The 20548-nt window shown below is 34.4% G+C and overlaps 1 protein-coding gene across 1 annotated transcript in view; it reads right to left on the reverse strand.

The window, feature by feature from the left end:
• The window catches only part of LOC120338439 (uncharacterized), a 34473-nt gene that overhangs the window by 9404 nt on the left and 4521 nt on the right, over positions 1 to 20548 (reverse strand). Inside the window, exons 6-31 of the mRNA XM_039406449.2 lie at positions 20281 to 20383; positions 19011 to 19054; positions 18097 to 18142; positions 16318 to 17453; positions 15719 to 15884; positions 15018 to 15322; positions 12348 to 12473; positions 11514 to 11681; positions 11025 to 11150; positions 10721 to 10870; positions 10211 to 10318; positions 9570 to 9707; positions 9200 to 9454; positions 8452 to 8655; positions 7637 to 7828; positions 7004 to 7135; positions 6208 to 6333; positions 5604 to 5747; positions 4777 to 4905; positions 4133 to 4306; positions 2887 to 3024; positions 2621 to 2806; positions 2033 to 2167; positions 1244 to 1432; positions 708 to 836; positions 65 to 253 (exon numbers count right to left, since the gene is read on the reverse strand). Coding sequence (XP_039262383.2) covers positions 65 to 253; positions 708 to 836; positions 1244 to 1432; positions 2033 to 2167; positions 2621 to 2806; positions 2887 to 3024; positions 4133 to 4306; positions 4777 to 4905; positions 5604 to 5747; positions 6208 to 6333; positions 7004 to 7135; positions 7637 to 7828; positions 8452 to 8655; positions 9200 to 9454; positions 9570 to 9707; positions 10211 to 10318; positions 10721 to 10870; positions 11025 to 11150; positions 11514 to 11681; positions 12348 to 12473; positions 15018 to 15322; positions 15719 to 15884; positions 16318 to 17453; positions 18097 to 18142; positions 19011 to 19054; positions 20281 to 20383 — 4938 coding nt within the window. The remainder of the gene's footprint in view (positions 1 to 64; positions 254 to 707; positions 837 to 1243; positions 1433 to 2032; positions 2168 to 2620; positions 2807 to 2886; positions 3025 to 4132; positions 4307 to 4776; positions 4906 to 5603; positions 5748 to 6207; positions 6334 to 7003; positions 7136 to 7636; positions 7829 to 8451; positions 8656 to 9199; positions 9455 to 9569; positions 9708 to 10210; positions 10319 to 10720; positions 10871 to 11024; positions 11151 to 11513; positions 11682 to 12347; positions 12474 to 15017; positions 15323 to 15718; positions 15885 to 16317; positions 17454 to 18096; positions 18143 to 19010; positions 19055 to 20280; positions 20384 to 20548) is intronic.

Here is a 20548-nt window from a genome sequence, read left to right on the forward strand (position 1 = left end):
TTATAAGTAATATTTATCAATAAATAATTTGGTCTTTATCAATAATAAATTCGTTTTCTATGACCTGAAGTACTTTGCTTTGTTTATCACGTAGGTGTCCAATATGGTGGATGGCATCTTGTATTTTCTTTTGATCTTTCAGACCAACTTCACAAGTTTGAATTGACAATCGTGTTAGATTTTTATTGCACATGAAGCTCACAATTTCATCAACATGTCGCACAAAAATTGTTGAAATATCAAAATACAGATTCTGTTTAAAATGAGTTAATAGCTATATATGTTATTTACTGAGCTCCAAAAATATTCTGAAATTTCATCGTATGAAACTTGCTAAAATTTAACGCCAAGTCTGAAACTGTTTCAATGCATAAAAGTATCTGAAATATTACGCAATTAATCTATTACACAATCTTTGTGCTTCTACTTTCTTTATTAAAGCAGATACTCATATCTCAACATTTATTCATACAACAATGACAATCTTAGTTCCAATGTTTTCCACTATTTTTTAATGGAATAAAATATATTAGTTTATTTTTATTACTTCGCGCGTTTTCGTATTTAGTAGGAATGATTATAAGGTTATGCCTATCATGTTGTATTGATGACGGGTAATTTGATCTTAGAGAATTCTGATCTGTAAATATTGCCATAATAGTCAAATTTAGTTCAAGGAGCTAAAATCGCAATAATCCTATTCATACCTCGTCGCACGGAACTGCTTCCATAACAAGATCTTCCGACTCTATTTTGCTAACTTGGTGATTTTCCATCATTCTTACAACGTGTTTAGCAATCGCCAGAAAATCTGTATCAACTTTTAGGTGAATTACCTGTAAGTTGTTAATTATTATAAGTTGTTACAATACTACTTTGGTATGCAGTATCAGCAATTATGTGATCTCAGTGATTGTAATTAGGGTCAGGAACTGAATTCTACGAGAATTTCTATATGTGATTGAGATCACGTTAGGCAAGTAAGATTGCATAACAAAGTGGTACCGTTGTTACAAATCTGGTCTATAGTTGGTGTATTAACCGTTCATTGTCCCCACTTTTTTCCCCTTTTTTATGTTAAATTTCGTAAGCATACTTTTTTTGCCAAGCATACTTAAAAAGATGGGGGATGCACGAGGAAGTATACATTCAAACATTTCCTGCCGAGTTATTATAACAGTCAAATATACATCGTCTTATTTGTAAAATAAGAACAATGAATCGATAAGTAAATTTTGTTTACCGTGAAAGAAATTGTTGGATTGCAGAATAGTTCTTCCAGAAAGATCATATGGTTGACAATATCGTTTTCATCCGCACCAAGTACCAGGCATTGTCGAGCAGAACATTTTCCAACGGATGCTGATTCAGCCGTTTTCATTAAAGCGTCGACTTCACAAATCCTTAGTTTATCCGCATCAAAGCTAGTGATCTATTCATATTGAAAGCATTCATTAGATTGGAGTATGAATAACACTGTGCAACTCAATTTTTGTTCTTTTTTTACTTTGAGAAAATGGGGGAGCGGATTTCCCCAAAATAAGGTCTTTGGGGAAAATTGTAATATACAACAGCATTAAAACACTTTAACATAGCCTGATGCTGAGCCGAACTAGTTTTTCTGTGAAAAGCCGCAGTTCAGCTGTAAGGCCGGTAATAGCACTAATGTGCTTGTCGTGGGTACATATTAGTAGTCTTGACAAATCATTTAATCAATTCATGATACGATTGGATTCATTATCAGAATAATAATCTTATGCTTGCGTGACAATTTTAATTCTGTCTTTGTTGAATTCCGAAACAACTGGTTAACTATTTCCAAACCCGACATGGTCTGGTAACCGTGATTTAAAATAAAATTATGATTGAGCCGTCTTATCGACTAAATATGAAATTCCTTCATTAAATTTGGCTTCCCATACTCAGTATATATAGTTAACGAAAGTGGTTCCAAAATAAAATAAAATTCAACATAAATTCTGTATTTAAAAAATTATTCAAATCAATTAAATTTAATTGTTTATTGACTAACATTCATTGCATTATCGTAAATTATGTCGAAGTTAATATCTGATGTCTGTACGTGAAAAACTTTTGTAATTTTCAAAATATTCAAAATAGATTGTTGTATGTTCCACAATTCTGTTCCAGCGACGATCACTTGAATCTGTGCAAAAAACATTTTACTCAAAGACTGAATGCTCAAATATGTTTTTCTGTATAGTATTATTTTATTTTGTACGGAGTGGAGTAACAAGTATATAGTTCTAATTTGCGGACGAACGAAGTAACTGAACATCATACAGTAAATAGGGGCGATCGAAAGACGATGTCTAATTTGTAAATAAAAATATTCTTATTATTAACACTTAAATGTCTTCCATACGTTTCAAAGGACGCGATTGGGCATGATGTGACAACAACAATAAATCCACTTTATGGTACAGGACTATAGGTGTTCTGAAGTGTCCCATAATAGTTTAGTAATACTCTGTTTTGTCTTTTGTGTTATCATGCGAGGCTTTTTGTTAACTAGCCTTCACATTAGCCATGAAAGGACACACTTGCACGGAAAGATATGTTTCTATACTTTCTTACTTTACGTATTTGGTTTGTCTACCTCGATTAGTATCTGCCGTGAACGCAGATTGTGAAGTAAATTTTCGAACTCATTCAATAGTCTTTCGTTATTTGTCTCTATCAATGTTTCTATCACAATCACTGGCGGTTGTTCAATGTAACTTCCGAGCTTTTCTAAAAATGCAATCAGCCTTCGAACACTAATTTTGCTCACAGTGGTCTGGTACTGAAACAGAATGAATTTTGTTAAAGCTAAGTTTACATCGGTAGAAATCTGCAATACTCAAACTCAAAACGTTTACTTACATCTTTATGTATTGTAGTTACGCAGTCATTTGCAAAAGAGGCAACTGATGTTGATTTCTCGACATCAGCCACTTTCATTAAACTCAAAACTTTGTTGTAAGATTCCGTCTGCGATCCTCCAACGCTAAGCTGATTAATCTGAACAGAAAATGCTTATTTGGTTGTTTTGTGGAAGACTTGTAGGTACGTTACAGATAATGTTCCAGTGGTGTGAACAATCTTGGCTCTAGAAGTATGTAATTTTGTTCGCCTACTTTACATCAAGTTGTGTAAAGGGACTGATTACTATGGGCAGGGGGTGTATTTATTTGGCTAACACAGACAGTCCCCAAACTCTAATAGAACTAAAGTAAGGAAAATCGGAATAAAATTATGACCTAACCCTAACCTTGTACACATACTATACGGGAGTACCCAATCTCGTACAAAAAGCGGATCTGTGGATTATTTCGCAAAATTGTTGTTGTTCTATTTGTAGTTTTGTCCCTTGCTGAGAAAATTCTAATGGATCAAACGATTCTACATTTTATTCTAACGCTTAGCTTCAATTTTGCTGACATTAAGGTGGCCATACACATTTATGTATTGTTTTATTTTGGGGATGTTCATATATAATACGTCATTTGTATTGACGTCACTGCAAAGAATTGAAACACATTTTATGCTTATTGACTGCTCTGGCCTCTGAGTGTAAAGTCAATATACATTAACGATGCTTCGGTTGTACTTCTATGTAATTTGGACATTTTATATGAACAACAAAGTTCAATCTCGGTGAAATTGATTTATACCGGAAGAATTACGAACAAATCGTATAAAACGAACAAAAAAAAAACTAACAAATCACAAAATATGTTACTAGCGTGATTTCTTTTTAGGTGTCCTTAAGCCTTTATAGAATAAGATGATGTTACTTTTGTATTATAACGGATACGTTTATAAATTTCAGATTAATCAAAGTTCCAAATCATTAATATAAAATTTTATCGAACTCAGTGAATATTGATTCACTATCTTAAAAATGTCATGGAACCAATATAATTGTGAAAATTATTTAACGAAGGTACTAACGTTTCATTGTAGATATACAATATCGTTTTTTTTTATTTTCTCGCATCATCGTTTTTGTGAAATGGTAAATTTGAAAGTTAATTTGCTCAAACAGAAAGGAAGATATATTAGAAAGGTTTGATTTGTACGTAGGGTACTGTTTTATTTACCTATAAAGTCTTTAAGGTACACTCACGTGAACATGTATTTCATTTGCTAATTCTTCCAACTCGTCGATATAATCTCTTATGACACAATTCTGGATACTGACTTTGAATACTTTTTTATTCATGTCTTTAAAGATTCCCATCAACTGCTTGAGTATTCCAATTGATGTATCCGATACTTCCTGCATAGTTAATTCCACGACCTTGTCACCAAACAAAAAAGAAAAAAAGAATATTACAGGAATATAGCCTAATTTGTTGTAGTTTAACAAACAACAGAAAGCTCCTTGGCAAACTAATCTTCCATATCCATACTGATATTATCTTTCCAATCAAATAGGCTTTCATAAAAATATATTTTCGGTGCTCCTGAAGTATACGTACCAAGATCTCGGACACCGGAACAATGTATGTGTACCAGGTCAGGGTTAGGGTAAGGTCATAATTTGATTCCAATTTCCCTATTTCAGTTCCATAACGCGTTCGGGGATTAGCCAAGTGACTCCTGTTGTATTTGTATCTAAAATTATGGCCTTACCCTAACTTGGTACACATACTACGTTCTGATGTCCGCCATCTTGGTACGCATACTTCAGGAGTACCTTATTTTCAACATCAGGAACGAACAAAACGAAAAATAAAGCAATTTACCAATAACAAATTTATGCTTTACCATTTTTTGTGAATTTTTGTTCATACTAAAACTAAGACCGTTGATTGTTAACTTGTGAACTTCTGAATCCAATAAACACCGTAAAAGAAATTGGTTGCTCATTTTGTCATCTGTTTTCAGAACAAATTCCTGTGAAAAATTATGATATCAATTTATTTATCAACGATTTACTTTGGCGCTCCAGAAGTATGTGCACCAAGATGGCGCATAACCTGAACCCCAACCTGATACACATACTATGTTCAGGTTGTGCGCCAACTTGGTGCAAATACTTCTGGGGTCCTTTTTTTTTACTTTTGTTTGCAAGTGAGCAAAATGAATTTTCGATTTGCTGATATAGCCACAGAAGCTGTGCAAAAGGTTATTAACCCCTTATATGCTATATAATAGGGATGGGAAAGGTTTGTCAAACAGGGGTTAAACATTTTGCCCACCTGGGCTGGCGGGGAAATGTAAGTGTGACTTAAAAACATTTTATCAACAATATTTACAGGGTTACATAAGCAAAAATGCCAAAACTAAATTCAATCGCAATCTCAACAAATAACATGAGCTAATTTAGTTTGGTTGTGGCAGCATCAGGCGGGCCAGATTGAATTACCCAGTGGGCCGGATTTGGCTCGCGGGCCCTATTTTGCCCACGATTAATTAACGTTGAAGTTTTATGCTGTAAAGTGAAGAGTTGTGAACATGCGTGTCCGGAGTGAACAGAGATACATCTTTAGTCCCGCGCCTTTTAATGCGTGTCTAAATGCTGCTTCTATCGTGTCTAAATTTCACTGAACGTAAAGTTCTATTATTCAAAGTTGGAGATTGTCCCAACTTACCTTTACACTGCTATTTTGATATATGGCACAAAGAATACATTGTGGAACACGCAACTCGTAGAATTCTGCCATTGTAAACAATGTGAAGATATCAGTCGTGGCGAGTTCATCTTCGCTAAAGTTTGCATTGTCAATCCTCATAATCTGTAAATAGAATATATATTTTTCTGTAACAATCAAGTTTTGCATAGGTTCGATAATTTATTAAAGATTTTATGACTCAATTTTCTGTTAAATAGAGAAAATATTACTGCCGTTTTGCCCAATTAACATTCCAGGTCGCATATGAGAATAGCTAACCAGATATTTGTCCCAGTAGCACGGATTTGGAGATGCCATGTCTTAATGTGGGAATGATCAATGAGTTATACATTATACTGTCAAATACTTATCTTAACGATTTTCAGACTTTTTGAAGGTTTTTACTAGAAGAGTGACCATCAGCTGAATCCATCCATCCGATTTTTGTGTTTTTAAACAATGTGAGAGAATAGAAGATTAGACGACTTAAACATGTGTAAATGATGTTGTAACCAACCATCTGGTTGGGAACAGTTAAGAAAACTTAATTGAATATATATAGATTGCTAAAATGACGACTCACTTTGCAAGCATTGTGATAAAACAATTCAATAGTTATATCCCTGTATGTGATTAAAGATACACTCAAAGCAAGGCCTGCTAGATCTGCGATATTTGGAGATTCTCCAACGTTGACTTTAAAGCACATCTAAAGTGTTTTGAAATGATAAATAAAAACTGTTTTATTTTGAATGCAAATAGAGCGCACGCTCTAAAATATCAGAGAAGACATTTCATGTTAGACTGACCGCAAAGTATTTGTACAAAATAATTAATTAACAAGGTGAATAGACACGTAGAAATTACCAAATATTGTTTACAAATGTTATAACAAAATATTGGAAATTTATTATATTTATTGCTATATTGTAATGACCTAAAAAATAAAATTCCCGTCACTTTGGTGCAGCAAACGGCAAAGAGGATTTTTACTTCCTCGTTTTTGTTTTACGTTCTACGTCCTAATGGCTACTATTGTCCCGACTGGCCATTATTTAGTAAGATCGCACATGAGAATATATAATATTTCAATGATAATGTAAACTAAGCAAAATCGAGTAATTGTGACTATATTTAGTAAGTAATTATTTCAAACATTTTTAAAGCAAAAAATTTCTACATTTGCCCAATTTTTGTCGTTTTCGACGAGTTTCATTCAAATATTGCAATTATGTTGTTGTTGTGTCATCTTAGTAATTTTCCTGAATGGTGTGGATTCGGAAGTTTAAAGCTCATGAAGTGTTTGAAATAATTCTTTCTTCATGGCTGTTGGGAAATTTTGTTAAGTTCTTTAGATGAAAATAAATATTTTATATTACTTTGTTATTGTGTTCGATTTGCAGGAGATCCATGCCACAGATTTGAACTTTGCCAATATGAAACTCGTCGACGATTTCACAGACAAGCTTGGCAACATCACATCCACTTCTGTTTAAAGACAAATTGTCGACCTGGAATATAATAATAGGGTAAATCGTATTTTTTGAATGCTTGAATGTTAAAACTGAACAAGAAGAACTTTCGTTCTATTGCAGTCACTCATGGACCTTATATGGATTATAATAAAAAAGGAAAAAAAACCTCTGCGGGCTTGCGAAGCGAATGTTAATATTTTATTGAATGTTTTCTTTCGACATGACTCGTTTTATTCACCTATTAGTATATCGCCAGAGATGTTTTGTAGGCTCGCAAAACTACAACTCAGATAGTGCATCACAAATCTTCATAAAAACCATTAATATTTTTATATTAATGTAATGAAAGACTTGACGATATGCAAATATCGGTGTGGTCATTTGTCAGCATATCCAATTTTGCCATTGTACATATTCCATCACAGTTCACATATAACCAACTTATAAGAGGTTTGTTGAGATTCGGTATGATTTTGGGGACAAGTAAATATGATCCCAAAGAATATATATGTGTTTGTTTCTGAAAGTTGTACTCACTCGTATGTTGTGTTGGTCTAATAACCTTTGTATGGTTTCTAATATTTTTTCGATTTCCAATTCACAGTTGCTATCAATAATGCAATACATTATTCTAATCTCGCTTCCTGCTATGCTGGGGACTTTTTTTAGGAGATCTTGTAGAGCGTTTAGGTATTCACTCGAAAAACTCTGAATAGTCGCATTTTGTATCTGTAATACAGAGTTTTTCATTTGTTATTGTGATCTCAATTCATTTATTACATGAGTATTATGAATGGGATTCCCTCGATAGTCAGTTTCTTATACACAATGTGAACTGAATGTTATCGAAAAAGGCCATTGTAACTATGAGGAAGTACCCTAGTTGCCATACAATCTTGAGAGAAACGTAATAAATGGAGACTAAACGTGAAATAGTAATAAATCAGGCACTCTAAAGTAGTTGGAGTGCGGTCGTAGACAATTTTTGAGGGGGCTTAAAGCTAATGAAAGCAAAAACATTTGTTATAGGTGATCTTGCCCGCCTTTTTTGGATATTTACATTCCCTTATTTTGGATATTTACGTTCTATACACGTATTCCCACTTTTTTTTTTTGAATGAAACATACTTTCAGCCTTACTGTATGTTATTTGTAGACTATTGTTAGCTAGGTATTTTTGAAGTGACTTTACAAATTCTAAAAATGGGGCGCGGCTTGAAAAGTTTGAGAACCACTTCTAACCACTAATTCATTAACAAAAACGGCAAAGAAAATCACTGATATCGATATTTTTTTTTTAATGGTCCAGTTCTAGGTTGAGTAAAATGAAAAAAAAATGACAACGTAATTACCAGTGGGATATGTGTAGCGAACGGAATGTCCTGCTGCCTGGCCAAAGCATTTTTTCTTTGTCCACTCGAATTTGATTGAAGCGTTAAATTCACAAGCAATCCATTAGCGTTTAACTTCAGATTTGGAGTGCTCATGCTACGCCAAACCAAGGACAATTTTTCCCCAATTGATTTGTCAATATATGCAACATTGAGTTCCAGAACCTGTAATGGTAATGAATGAGATTGAAAGCTCGGCTGCTCATTTTTGAGAGAGTACAAAACATGAGTAGGGTCAACCTTAGCGCTTGTACCAATTTTGGCGCACTCCAGCAAAACCAGGAATATGTGATGTAGCATTTTTCATTATAATAAAAACAATGAAGCAGTTGTGAAATATATGGGCACGAAGTTCGGGCATTAGTACCGGCACGATACGGTACGCCGATTTTTCTGTAACGATCTGCATCACATAAATCCACTCCGTGTCCAATACATGTTTCAATTCATAATGACATTGTATACATCGCAGGATTTCTGCGGATTATACGTTATGTCGATATCATGTTCTCAGTACAAAAGCTTCACTAATTATTATTGTTTACTATTTTTAATTTGTGACACCCAATGGTATTGATGTAACCACCAACTCATTCGTATTCTTTGACCTCATGTTGCACATTTATGTTTTCTAATATTCATCTCTATATATGAAGAATTAAATATTTCAGGTGATGATAATTTGAAAATTGCAAACAATTTAACAAACCTCTTCAGGATGATATTTCAGAGAAAGATGGTGTTTTCCAAGCCATACGTTTGGTGCTTTGATTCCCGTTACGATTTCAGCACAGAAAGTGGTTTCTTTCTTATATAAAAGAGATTCATAACCGTCTGTGTTACTCTCGACACCACGATAATTTACATATGGCGAATCATCTTTAACATCTTCAACGCCAAATAGGTAAGGAGTCTCCGAAGTCACACATACAGGTTCTTCCCATGGCAAATAGATGGATTCAACCTTGCGTAAAATAAATTAGAATATTTTTAGACGATAAATTATAGTCAATGAAAGTATAACGTTTCAAATTGGTTAATTTAAAATTTTCATATAGAAATAACTTTCCATTACCTACCTCGTTATTATCATTAAATTCGACGACGATTTCAACTCCATTGAATGTCGCTTTCGTGCAACCTTGCTTTTCGAGAAATTTACGAAGAAAGGCGCACGTTTGGTATCCGGCATTATAATTGGCCACAATTTCAACTTCCTGTTAGATAGAAATGAGTATACAATATTTTCAACAGACTTTAATGCAAGACAATAGGAGGGTTGCGATTTGATTTTTAGTAATGCAAAAAAATAATGGCGCTCACGTAGTATGTGAACCAAGATGGCGGACACCTGAACACAGTATGTGTACCAGGCTAGAGTTAGGCCATGATTTTATTCCAATTTTTCTTATTTTAATTCTATTACGAGTTCGGGGCTAGCCAAGTGACTCCCGTAGTATTTGTACCTGAAATTATGCCCTGACCCTAACCAGGTACACATACTACGTTCCGGTGTCCGCCATCTTGGTTCACATACTACGGGAGTACCAAAAAAATTTTATAGCACCGGGAAAGTAACGATTTCAGACAAATTTGAGCTTTCCATAAGATATTATTCGTGTGATCTATCACTGATCACGGAGGTGAAACCAATAGTGCTAGAGCTTCTACTTTAGTCTCAATCGTACATACATGTGTTACTTAACCCAATGATACATACCATCGACTTTTTTTTTTCGTCGGAATTTTCGTTGGTCAAATAGATTTGACATGATTGTTTCCCCAGATATACTGAATCATTGTGGCATAATATTTTGATGGATGCCACCTGAAATGATGAAAGTTTATACGTTTGCAATATGCTCCAAAAAAGTAAAATATTCACAAAAAAAAAGAAATCCAGCAGAGAAAAATGACTATCTCATCTTATTGTTGTTGTTGTTAAGAAACAAATCTAATTTTGGGGTAACTAATAAATCCGTTGGTTTTATTATGGCTAAAACTGCTAAAATTTTATTATATTTACTCAATATTTTGCCAAGAACTTTGCGTTTTATTTAATACATGAAAACCCTCTTTTTATAAAAAATGAAAACACTTTATACATCCGCGCTCGTCTGCCTCTACACGGTTGTCCACCGATATTTGCGGCAAACTCAATACATAGCTAGGCAGCTCATGTCTTATCGTACATGTACCGACTGCGCGACATTTGTGGCCATATAATTACCGGTAATTTTGCTTTCGTCATCTCACTCAGTGCTGAATCCAATGTTGCAGCGTGTCTAAGATTTATGGATGAATTTTTTTTCTTCATTGAAAGGTGTGCTATTCCTTCAAACTCTTCAGCAGTTACTGCCTGACTATCATCTCGAGAAACCTGAAGGTTGTTTGGATCACTGTTAATACCTTGAAAGTTCGTGACCAAGATGGGGATCAAAATAAATGTAAGAAAGGCTGATGATAAAAATCATAAAAGTTTTTGTTTTATTTTTTCAAATACCTTTATTTTATAAAATATATAAGAATCTTACACTGAGAGTGCGAAGATTAATTTCGCTATTATTTATCGACAGCTTTTCAACGCTGATTTTTTCGAGCAAGGCAGCGACATATTCCATGCGACGAACTGCTTTTCGACCAATTATTATTGATTTCACCTGTGTACCAAAATATAGAATAATTCAGACACAGTTATCAAATTTATGTATTTACTCCAGGCCTCCAAGACAAAACAGTGACTAAATGGTCCAATTGACAACAAACTGGTCTGCTTAAATATCAAAAATATTAGTCGTGAGTAAATCGAAGGCAGCCATCAGCTATGCCATCTTTTTTGAAAAAAAAGTTTTTGCTTACGACTTGTACACGTGCATAATTCTCTTACTTACCTAGAGATAAACGCTATTTTTAAAATTTAATATTTACTGTACTAAAAACTTGCACATGAGTCTGAATACTTCTTATTTAGGCGTGCGGAAAACATGTCGAGAATACAAATGTTGAAAATTTAAAATATAAACCTTGCTCATACGCTTGTTTGTCTTGCGGCTGAACATTGTTATAAAATCTTCAGACAATTCACATTCAATGTGTAATTCTTCGGTTCTCCCAAAGTTCAAAATAGTGCAAAAATTTTCGACATATGTTGGGCTTCTGTGCATCTTGATAATTATGTTTGCTGACATTCCCTGTTAGAACAACACCGCAAGGTTCAATACGAAAATCGTGAATCGGTACCGGTATGAGGATGCGTGCAAGTAGCCTGTTTGTCAAACAATCGTCGCACTAGCAATCCGGATGCTGGCGTAAAGAGGTAATTAGAAATGCTGTGAAATACCATTTTTAATGAGGATCAGAGGTAATAAGGTATCCTTTAAGCGACTTCTCTGAGTAATTGAAAATTAAATCGATTACTCCATTAGATACGAGTGAAAGCGGCTTTTTGGTAAACAACAACAACAATACGCCCAATAAAAAATAAAAAAATTCAACGACAAAAATTTAGCAAGCAGTCCATATGACCACGTGGTGTGACAAAAAAACTAATGATCTAGTTATTATCGTTTCCTAAAATAAGATGGTGATAATCCTACAGTCATAACATAATGTACATTGCTAGCCTAAGAATCGCATCCATAATAGTTTTAATTAAGAATAGTAGCTGTGATGCATATGTATATTTGAACATATTCTATATTTGCCAGCTTGCCAAAACTTTTGTGCGAACTATATCAACTAGCAATTTTGAGAATAAAACGGTATGTATACCAAACATCTCTCTACTCCGAAGTGAATTTTCAAAAAGAAAATCTATCCTAATACGCAGAATTACTAGTACTTTTTGTATCATTTACCTGACCGCATATTTGTGCATTCCAAGAGTCATATTTCACGGACGATACATCTGCATCTACACAGAGTTTCCAAAAGTCAGCAAAAGTGTGGTTGTCAATTTCTTCGACAACATTAATACGTTTTACCTGAATGCATAAAATATATCGTTGACTTGATTTATTTTCCGACAACTTCAACTAATTAACCTACCGGCATACATATATGATATTTTGAATTATTGATCTAATTGCAAATTAAAATGACTGATCAATATATTTCAGCACGTGCTTTCTATTTCAGAAGTCTCGTCTTGATTGCCCAATTCTAAAACAGTAATTTTCAACACTCGGAACACCAGGAGGTCTTTTACGAAACACTATTGCAACGCAGTATATGATTATATTTTAACTTTTCGAAACCCTGGTTAAAAAAACACTGGGATAAACTTTTTAGGACGCCTGAATGAACAATTTTTAAAACTGTTTCTAATATTTCATCGTTTCTGCGAGTAATCAGAATCGCCTCATTGTTGGATTTTTGAGATTATACGTTCATAGAGTAACAATAACCAGGTACATAGAGCTACTACAATTAGGTTAGACGTGCGATGTGAACGATACTATAACGTGGCAGCAAGCTGGAAACAATAAAAGAGACATTTCATGTAAAAACTTTGACCATGCAACATTAAAACACTGTGTGGGTTAAGTATCTTATGAAAGCAAAGGTACAGTGGTGTGACCCAAAAATCTGAACCCTGGGTCTTTTGGAACCTTTTTCCCATGGAACATGATCATTTCAGGGGATGAATATGCGCAAAGGGATTAGTCAACTTTTTGCGTGAACAGAGTGGTTCACGATTTACGAATCGGGTGTCCATTCTTCTTATCGTATAGTAAAGTTAACAATACATTATGATAAAACTTTAACATAAAACTATAATTCAGTATAGTTTGTAATTTAAAATCGACCATCGTGTGTGAAGCCACACCCACTGGAGTTTATTGCTTTTCTGCGATTCGGATAACTTTGATTGGGTCGCATTGCCTAATTCCATTTACGGTCCAGTGATTTTGGCTTATTGCAGGCTCTGAGAGGTCTTATTAAGAATCTAAAGACATGACATAGGCATGGCTGGAAAAATTATTCGGCTCATTTTTAGGAAGATTTCTTTTTTCTCCTACTCCTCCCCCAGTCACGGTCCATTGATTTTGGCTTATTGCAGCCTCTGGAAGGTCTTATTAGAAATCTAAAGCAGTGTTCTTCAACCTTTTTATCGTGGTATACCCTTAACAATTTTTCAAGAACTTGGCATACCTTACAAATACCATTGTTTATTTAAGGCTTAAATAAACATTAAATTTAAAGCACATATTGTACAGCAAATATCATCATGAATCTAATAGGCTAGTGTCCGCAAACTATAAATTTGACTGACGGCCTTAACGTCAACGGGAATAATGTTTAACGCAAATTAAACGAAGTGCAAGGCAGCCGAAATCACCAACCCTTATTATCTATATATTTTGTGATGTAACAATGTGCTCAAGTCGATTCTTTGTGTAAACGACATTTTATATTTCATGTGCGCCGCGTTAGCATTGTTGTCGGCAACCCATGGCCCGCGGGCCGGATCCGGCCCGTGACGCTTCATCGAATTATAGTAACAAAACAGCTATTTTGGCAATTTTATTCTTTACGTAACATAATTTATTGTTAGACACGTGTGGACTAAACTATATTATAATCTAAAGAGTATTTAATTCACAATCACTCCTTTAATAAGCCTATAAATTGATTATAATTAGACAAATGATTCAATGACGCAGAAAATATTCAAAGGGAAATTTTTTAGATGCAATGCAATGAGGAAATAAATCTATATTATATTAGAGAGATGTGCCAGTGCTTGATCTCTATTTCAAAAAGAATAATCTTTTGGTTTTAAATTTCTAAAAATAGGTATAGCCCGCCAATGACTTGCAGCCCTTCATTTTGGCCCGCGAGCGACAAAAGGTTGCCGCCCCCTGCTGTACACCCTTTGTATATCCTATCCAACTTATGGTCCGGTATACACTTGGGTATATCGAATACCCGGTTGAAGAGCACTGATCTAAAGACATCGGCATAGCTGGAAAAATTATTTGAATCATTTTTAAAAGAATTGTTTTTCTTCCACGCCATCGTCACGCTCCAGTGATTTTATATTATATCCGACAATGGTAATAAGTGAAGCTGCCGTATTTGGGTTATACGAGGTAATTGAGGTAAAGTTGATGACAAAAAATAATTTCACGGTTGAGTGATCACAGACCCCCAAATTGATAAAACTCGACTTCCATTAGGAGTGATCGGTTTATGATGGGTTATTGATACTAACGGTCAAAATAGTTCGGGGGGCATCGCACCGGACAAATTTTCGCCTTACGTCCGGCGCAAAATCTTCGTGCGTCCATCGAACACCAAACGGGCGTTCGCTTTTTACTTTGTCTAAAACTTTTCCCTACAATTCCCTTCGCGGGTAACGACGTAGTAAGAGCGACGACCTCTTCTGGATAAGGTTATAGGCCAAAACCAATCTTTGAGTTTGCTTAGTATTAATTAAATTATAAATTTGAATGTATTGCGTTATATGCTTCACAATTGAGTTTCACGATTAGAAAGGAAAACAAAGAATATTTATCACTTACCTTGATCATTGGGAACTCACGCAACATCGGCAATGAAAAAGAATCGACTTCAAGTTCTCCGAATTCAAGTAACGTTAGATTTTTGCTGGGGCCGAATAGGCTTAATACAATGTTGCCATTGCTGGAATCCACGCTTTTGTCCAGTTTTACTTGTTGTATTCGAGACGCGTATTTTTGTTTACATTTTCTATCGCACTCATGAAGAAGGATAATTTTTTCCATTTCTGTAATCTTTTTCCCCAATTTCTTCAGCAGAGATTCAAAAACGAAACTACGTTTAGTTTTTATGTCGTCTTGTGTAATTGCTGAAATAAAAAAAATTGTGAGCTCACAAATAGAGTTGACAAAATTAGTTCCAGTTAATTCTAGTATAAACGCCCATTACATAATTCGAGTAAGTTGATCGGAAGATGTTATATTCAATCAAATAGTCTACTAGTGTAGCCGCCCTATTTGTGTTACGAATCCTTTGTCGGCTTAGATTTATTGATTCATTTCATCTAATGACTTTTTGGTTGGAGCAGATGAGGGCATCTTGGATTTTATAAACTTGGGAAAAAATATTTTGGTCGAGATGAAGCACCGGAAATTATTCGTAACCGCTGTTTTTATTTTATTTCATGTGATATCACGGCTTCTCGAGTATGGACACTGACTAATCAAATACATAAATTAAAAATAATTAAAAAACCAGTACAAACCGTCTGGTGTCATTTTCGAAACTACTTTGATATGCTGGTCGTCTAAAATCAATCCACAAACAAAATTTCGCACTCCAAACATTTCTGATTTTCTGAAATCTTGTTCCAAAATTTTCTCAAATTTGTCTCTGGGCATACCAATCACGAATATTGCAGCTAAAAAGTCCTAGATTAAAAAATCAGAAAAAAATGTCACCGCAAAGTACCAAAATTTGTATGAAAAAAAAATAGATTACCCCATATTAAAACATATATATATATATGAATATTTCTATATTTTTCGTCGTTTTGAAAAATTTCATTTCAGTTTTCAAGAATAGGAATGTTTACAAAAGACATTCACATACAGGGAAATACTCATCTTTACAAATATGGGCATCGAAATATGTCACAAAGAGTCATCGGTTTATTATCATCGATTCAGAAATGCGCAATAGAGATTTTTAACGGAAGAGCTGAAATCAATACACTGCAATGTGAGAGGTTTCAAGTTATTTATTGTCAAAAGAGATTGAATAATGTCCATGCCTCAAAATGAGGTTATTGTTCTATTTTAATTTTAAACACCATCGCTGAAATATATTAAAATAAATTCTCACCTGAATCGGTTTGTGAAATGTGTGAAAAGAATAGCATAACTCTTCTTTTGTTATATGTTGCATACATGGTTGTAATACTGCCTTTGCATTCACGAGATCTCGAATGTTTCTAGGGTTAAAGGTGAACTGACACTTTTGACGATTCATTGGAACGTTACCTCTTAATAGACTATCGTAAGCAAAGGATCCCATAGATTTAAAAGAGTCTGTGTCGCGCCCAGTATGATGAATGGAGGTTCGAAATCGTTCACTAACTCCTACCATAACAGATGTCAAACTATGTAAGTCGTATTCTTTGTCAACGCTTATATCCATTAAAAATTTATGAAACATAGGGGTTTTACTAAGCATGATTATTTGCGGGAATTTTCGACAAAGATTTTCGAATGAGTTCATCACGTTTTTGTCTGGAATAATATTTTTGGTGAGTTCCCTTGAAACGCGTTCTGAATATCCCGATATTTGAACAGTTTTATAGTTTCTTTCGTTCATGGGAGTTGGGATTTTCCAAATGCCTTCCCATCTTGTCGTTGCCAACACCCACATGCCTTTATAAATATCGCCTTGAAGTATATTCAGAAGCGTCGTGTAAGATGTGGCCTTTACTGAGTGTCCTATTTTTGAATATTGCCTGCGTTCTATTTTAGTTCGGGTAACCTTTTCTAATCCATCCAAAATAAGCAGAATTTTGTCACAGTTTTTGCTGACCCACCCTCGGCCCGATTCTATGCAGTTTTCTAAGGATCCATCTGAATCATTTTGAACAAAAATTGTTTCAAATGCAATACCCTGGCAGTTGTATATCTTTGCGCAGTCAATGTAGTGTATCATCTCGACATTGTTCAAGCCTTTCACCTTTTTGTTAAGCACAAGGTCAGCGTATCGCAGAGCAGATATGGTTTTTCCTTGTCCAGCACCACCGACTATTATGGTGCGGTTGTGGTTACTACTCTGTAATTCTAACAGTTCGTCTAATCCAAGAGCAGTCTCAAAATTGTAATGAACACTTCCCCGGGATTGTTTGGCTTTACCCAAGTCTATTAATATGAACTCTGTATCCCCGAACATGTGATCAGCTTGTAAGATTTTTCGAATGTGTTCCCGGGTTGCTTTATTAACAGACTCTTTGTAATCGTCTGAAATTAGGTAGAATTTCAGTTGAACTTAACTTTGAATAGTCGCAGAGCATGCCATTGACTATTCCAAAAAAGGTTCGAATTATGGCCCAATTTACCAATAATCTTTTCAAAATACAGTAGATCCTTGTTATTGGACAATGAGTAAAACACCTAAAAAAAAACTAAACGAAAGGCTGTAGCCATAAACTTTCGCTTGTTAATTTGTCGAAGCGATTTGGGTGCTACTTCGGGAGGCGATCCCAGTGTCATAAAACTACCTTGGTACATGATCTCAATCCCATAAATACATTCTCATGGAATTCAGTCCATAACCCTAACTCTATCACCGTTGGGTTATGGTAAGGTAGTACAAAAATCGAAACTCCCGAAGTATGTGAACCAGGATGGCGGACACCGGACCAGAGTAGGGTTAGGCAATAATTTTATTCCAATTTTTCTTATTTTAGTTTCATTACGAGTTCGAGGACTAGGGGACACATAATACTTTCCGGTGTCCGTCTTGTTATTTTACATACTTCGGGAGTACCAAAAAATTACTGTGCCCTGAGATCGCAATTTGCTGTGCCAAACAATAATCAAATTTCACAAATCAGAAGAGTGCGTGATGCACTCAAAATCTCTATTAAGTTTAAGCATTTACCTGCTAGTCTTTGTAAATATTTCTCATTCGCCGCAGTCACAGAGTCCTAAAAATGAAAAGCGTTAAATGTATAGTCGGAAACGTGACACAAAAACTCATTAAAAAACGTTATTCAAACATGTAAAAAACAGTATTGATGTCGCATAGTTAATTAATTCATGATAAATATAGTGTTGATCACAACCGGTAAAACTCATGATATTGAGCTTGCATTCCGGCTTACTTTTTTGTATCATACAAAATATTACTTTTCCTGTCACTTGGAAAGTTCAGGATATGTGTGAATTTCAAAAACGAAAAAAAACGCTCTCCAACAACGACTCCGGTTATGATTTCCATCTCCAGATTGACAAAAAATTCATGCTGACACACAATTTACGTACTTCGGGATAGTAGAATTTTGAATAGAAGGAGTGTGACGTATAAAATCTTTTTTATTTCAATAGAATAATTTAATCACGCATATATATTCTATAACTCCGAATCTTGACTCTGGGAAATTACTCAGGCCTATTTATGATTACATAAAATTTTAAAACATGGCTTTGGCCGCAGCTCGAAAAATAGCCAAATTTCGACATTTCTCACAACCATCGCTGGGATAAAGATAAATGGCTTCCAGTTCAAAATTATCAGTCACCAAACTGAGTCTCACTTCCCATAGATGTTATGTTATACGGATTGGTATTTTTGCACTTCAAACGAGTTTCTCAATTATGGAATAAAAATCCTTTGTTGCGACTTCTACTTTCTCTTTATTTTTGTTGGGACAATTCCTTCAAATGCAAGAAGTCATGGGGTACCTCATAGCTCTTTAGCCAAAACTGTTTTACCCAATCAATCACTAACTCATAATTTTGCATTATTTCATTTATATATAAATATTAAACACATGTTAAACTATTCAATATTACCTTTGTTTCGTCATCGTGTTCTCTGGATTCTGCTGGTTCCATTCCTGTAAGACGAAAATATAAAAGTGTTTAACGGCGCTTCAGCGTTTATCAAGATCGCTAAAAGGCGAATACGGAAACAATCTTGTTCGAAGATCGAAAAAAAAATGGTTGGATTCCCATATTGAACTATTTTGGAGGCGTTTATTCCTCGCTCATTAGGTATAAAAACTACTTTATTTATTCAATTTATAGTGAATCCTTAGCGGGAGTTGCGCGAAAAGCGCAATACCGTTTTTGCACAGTATATTATGTGTTCATAAATAGGTATTATTCTATTACAGTAATGAAAAAACTGAAGAATGTTAGTAACATTATAGCGAATACAAAGCAAAATTTCTTCCCAAATACGGCAGAATTCCCCCCGATTGGAAACGTTGATGTAGGACATTCGATGTATTAAAACAACCTATATAAAATGCATGTGTAAAAAATAAGATTGCGCGACATTTTGGAATCACGATTTCCTGAATAAATGGGTATTGAAGTAACCTATCTAAGAATTTTTTAACCTAATTCATATTTCTATAGAAAAAAATGTAATAAAATTCTTCGCAATCAACTTTAATAAAAAATATTATCCTAAATAACAAGCAAAACTGCCTGAAAGTTATCAAATTACGTGTATTAGGTCTTATAATGGACAGAATTTTTGACAAAGGTTCATACCGTGTCCTATTCCCTCTTAGGTACATACAATACAAAATGAAAACGATAGCGAAAGCTATTCAAAACAAATTTTGTTGTTCATACAACATGATTTTAGCGATGAAATAGTTTCAATGCCAACAAAGAGATAGATGGTTTTTGAGAGAGAGTTCGAATCATATCCTGTATCATGCATTCAACGTTTTGTGTGCCCAGCACTAAGCGTGAATGAATGAAAACAAAATAATGGAATCAAAGAGTTTGTAACAGGAAGCATCTGCTTAATGCTGATCGAGTTATATATTTGTTTTGAAGATTTGAAGATGTATTCTATCAATTCGGCACAACTACCGTTGAAACACAATTTTGGCTGAGGACTACTTGTTCACCAGAATCGACCAGCGAAATAGTCATATAACACACAATTTTTAAAAACCGCAAAATTTAGGGTAAAACAACAACAGCAACAACAACAACAACAATAACAGTAATCTATTCCACAACGACAATTTAGACGAACGATTCATATGCTCATTTGCCCAATTTGAATATAATAACACAAAATGCTTGAAAGCAGACTTACCCGGAGGAGCAGGTTCAACTGTGTATATATTTACAGGTCCCTGATGAACATATTGTTGTCCAATAACTGGTTGATGCTGATTAATGTTGTTTGTAATCTTTACCTATAAATATATGAATATACATTATATAAATATATATTTAAAAATCTATTTACGCATTACATAGTTTGCCAACAATTATTAGCCATTACTTTAGAATTGTATTTTTGTGACATATGCAACTTTATATGCCTTAATATCCCCTTGAATGACATTTATTCAATTAAA

The sequence above is a fragment of the Styela clava genome, chromosome 10, assembly GCF_964204865.1.
Source record: "Styela clava chromosome 10, kaStyClav1.hap1.2, whole genome shotgun sequence".
NCBI lineage: Eukaryota > Metazoa > Chordata > Ascidiacea > Stolidobranchia > Styelidae > Styela > Styela clava.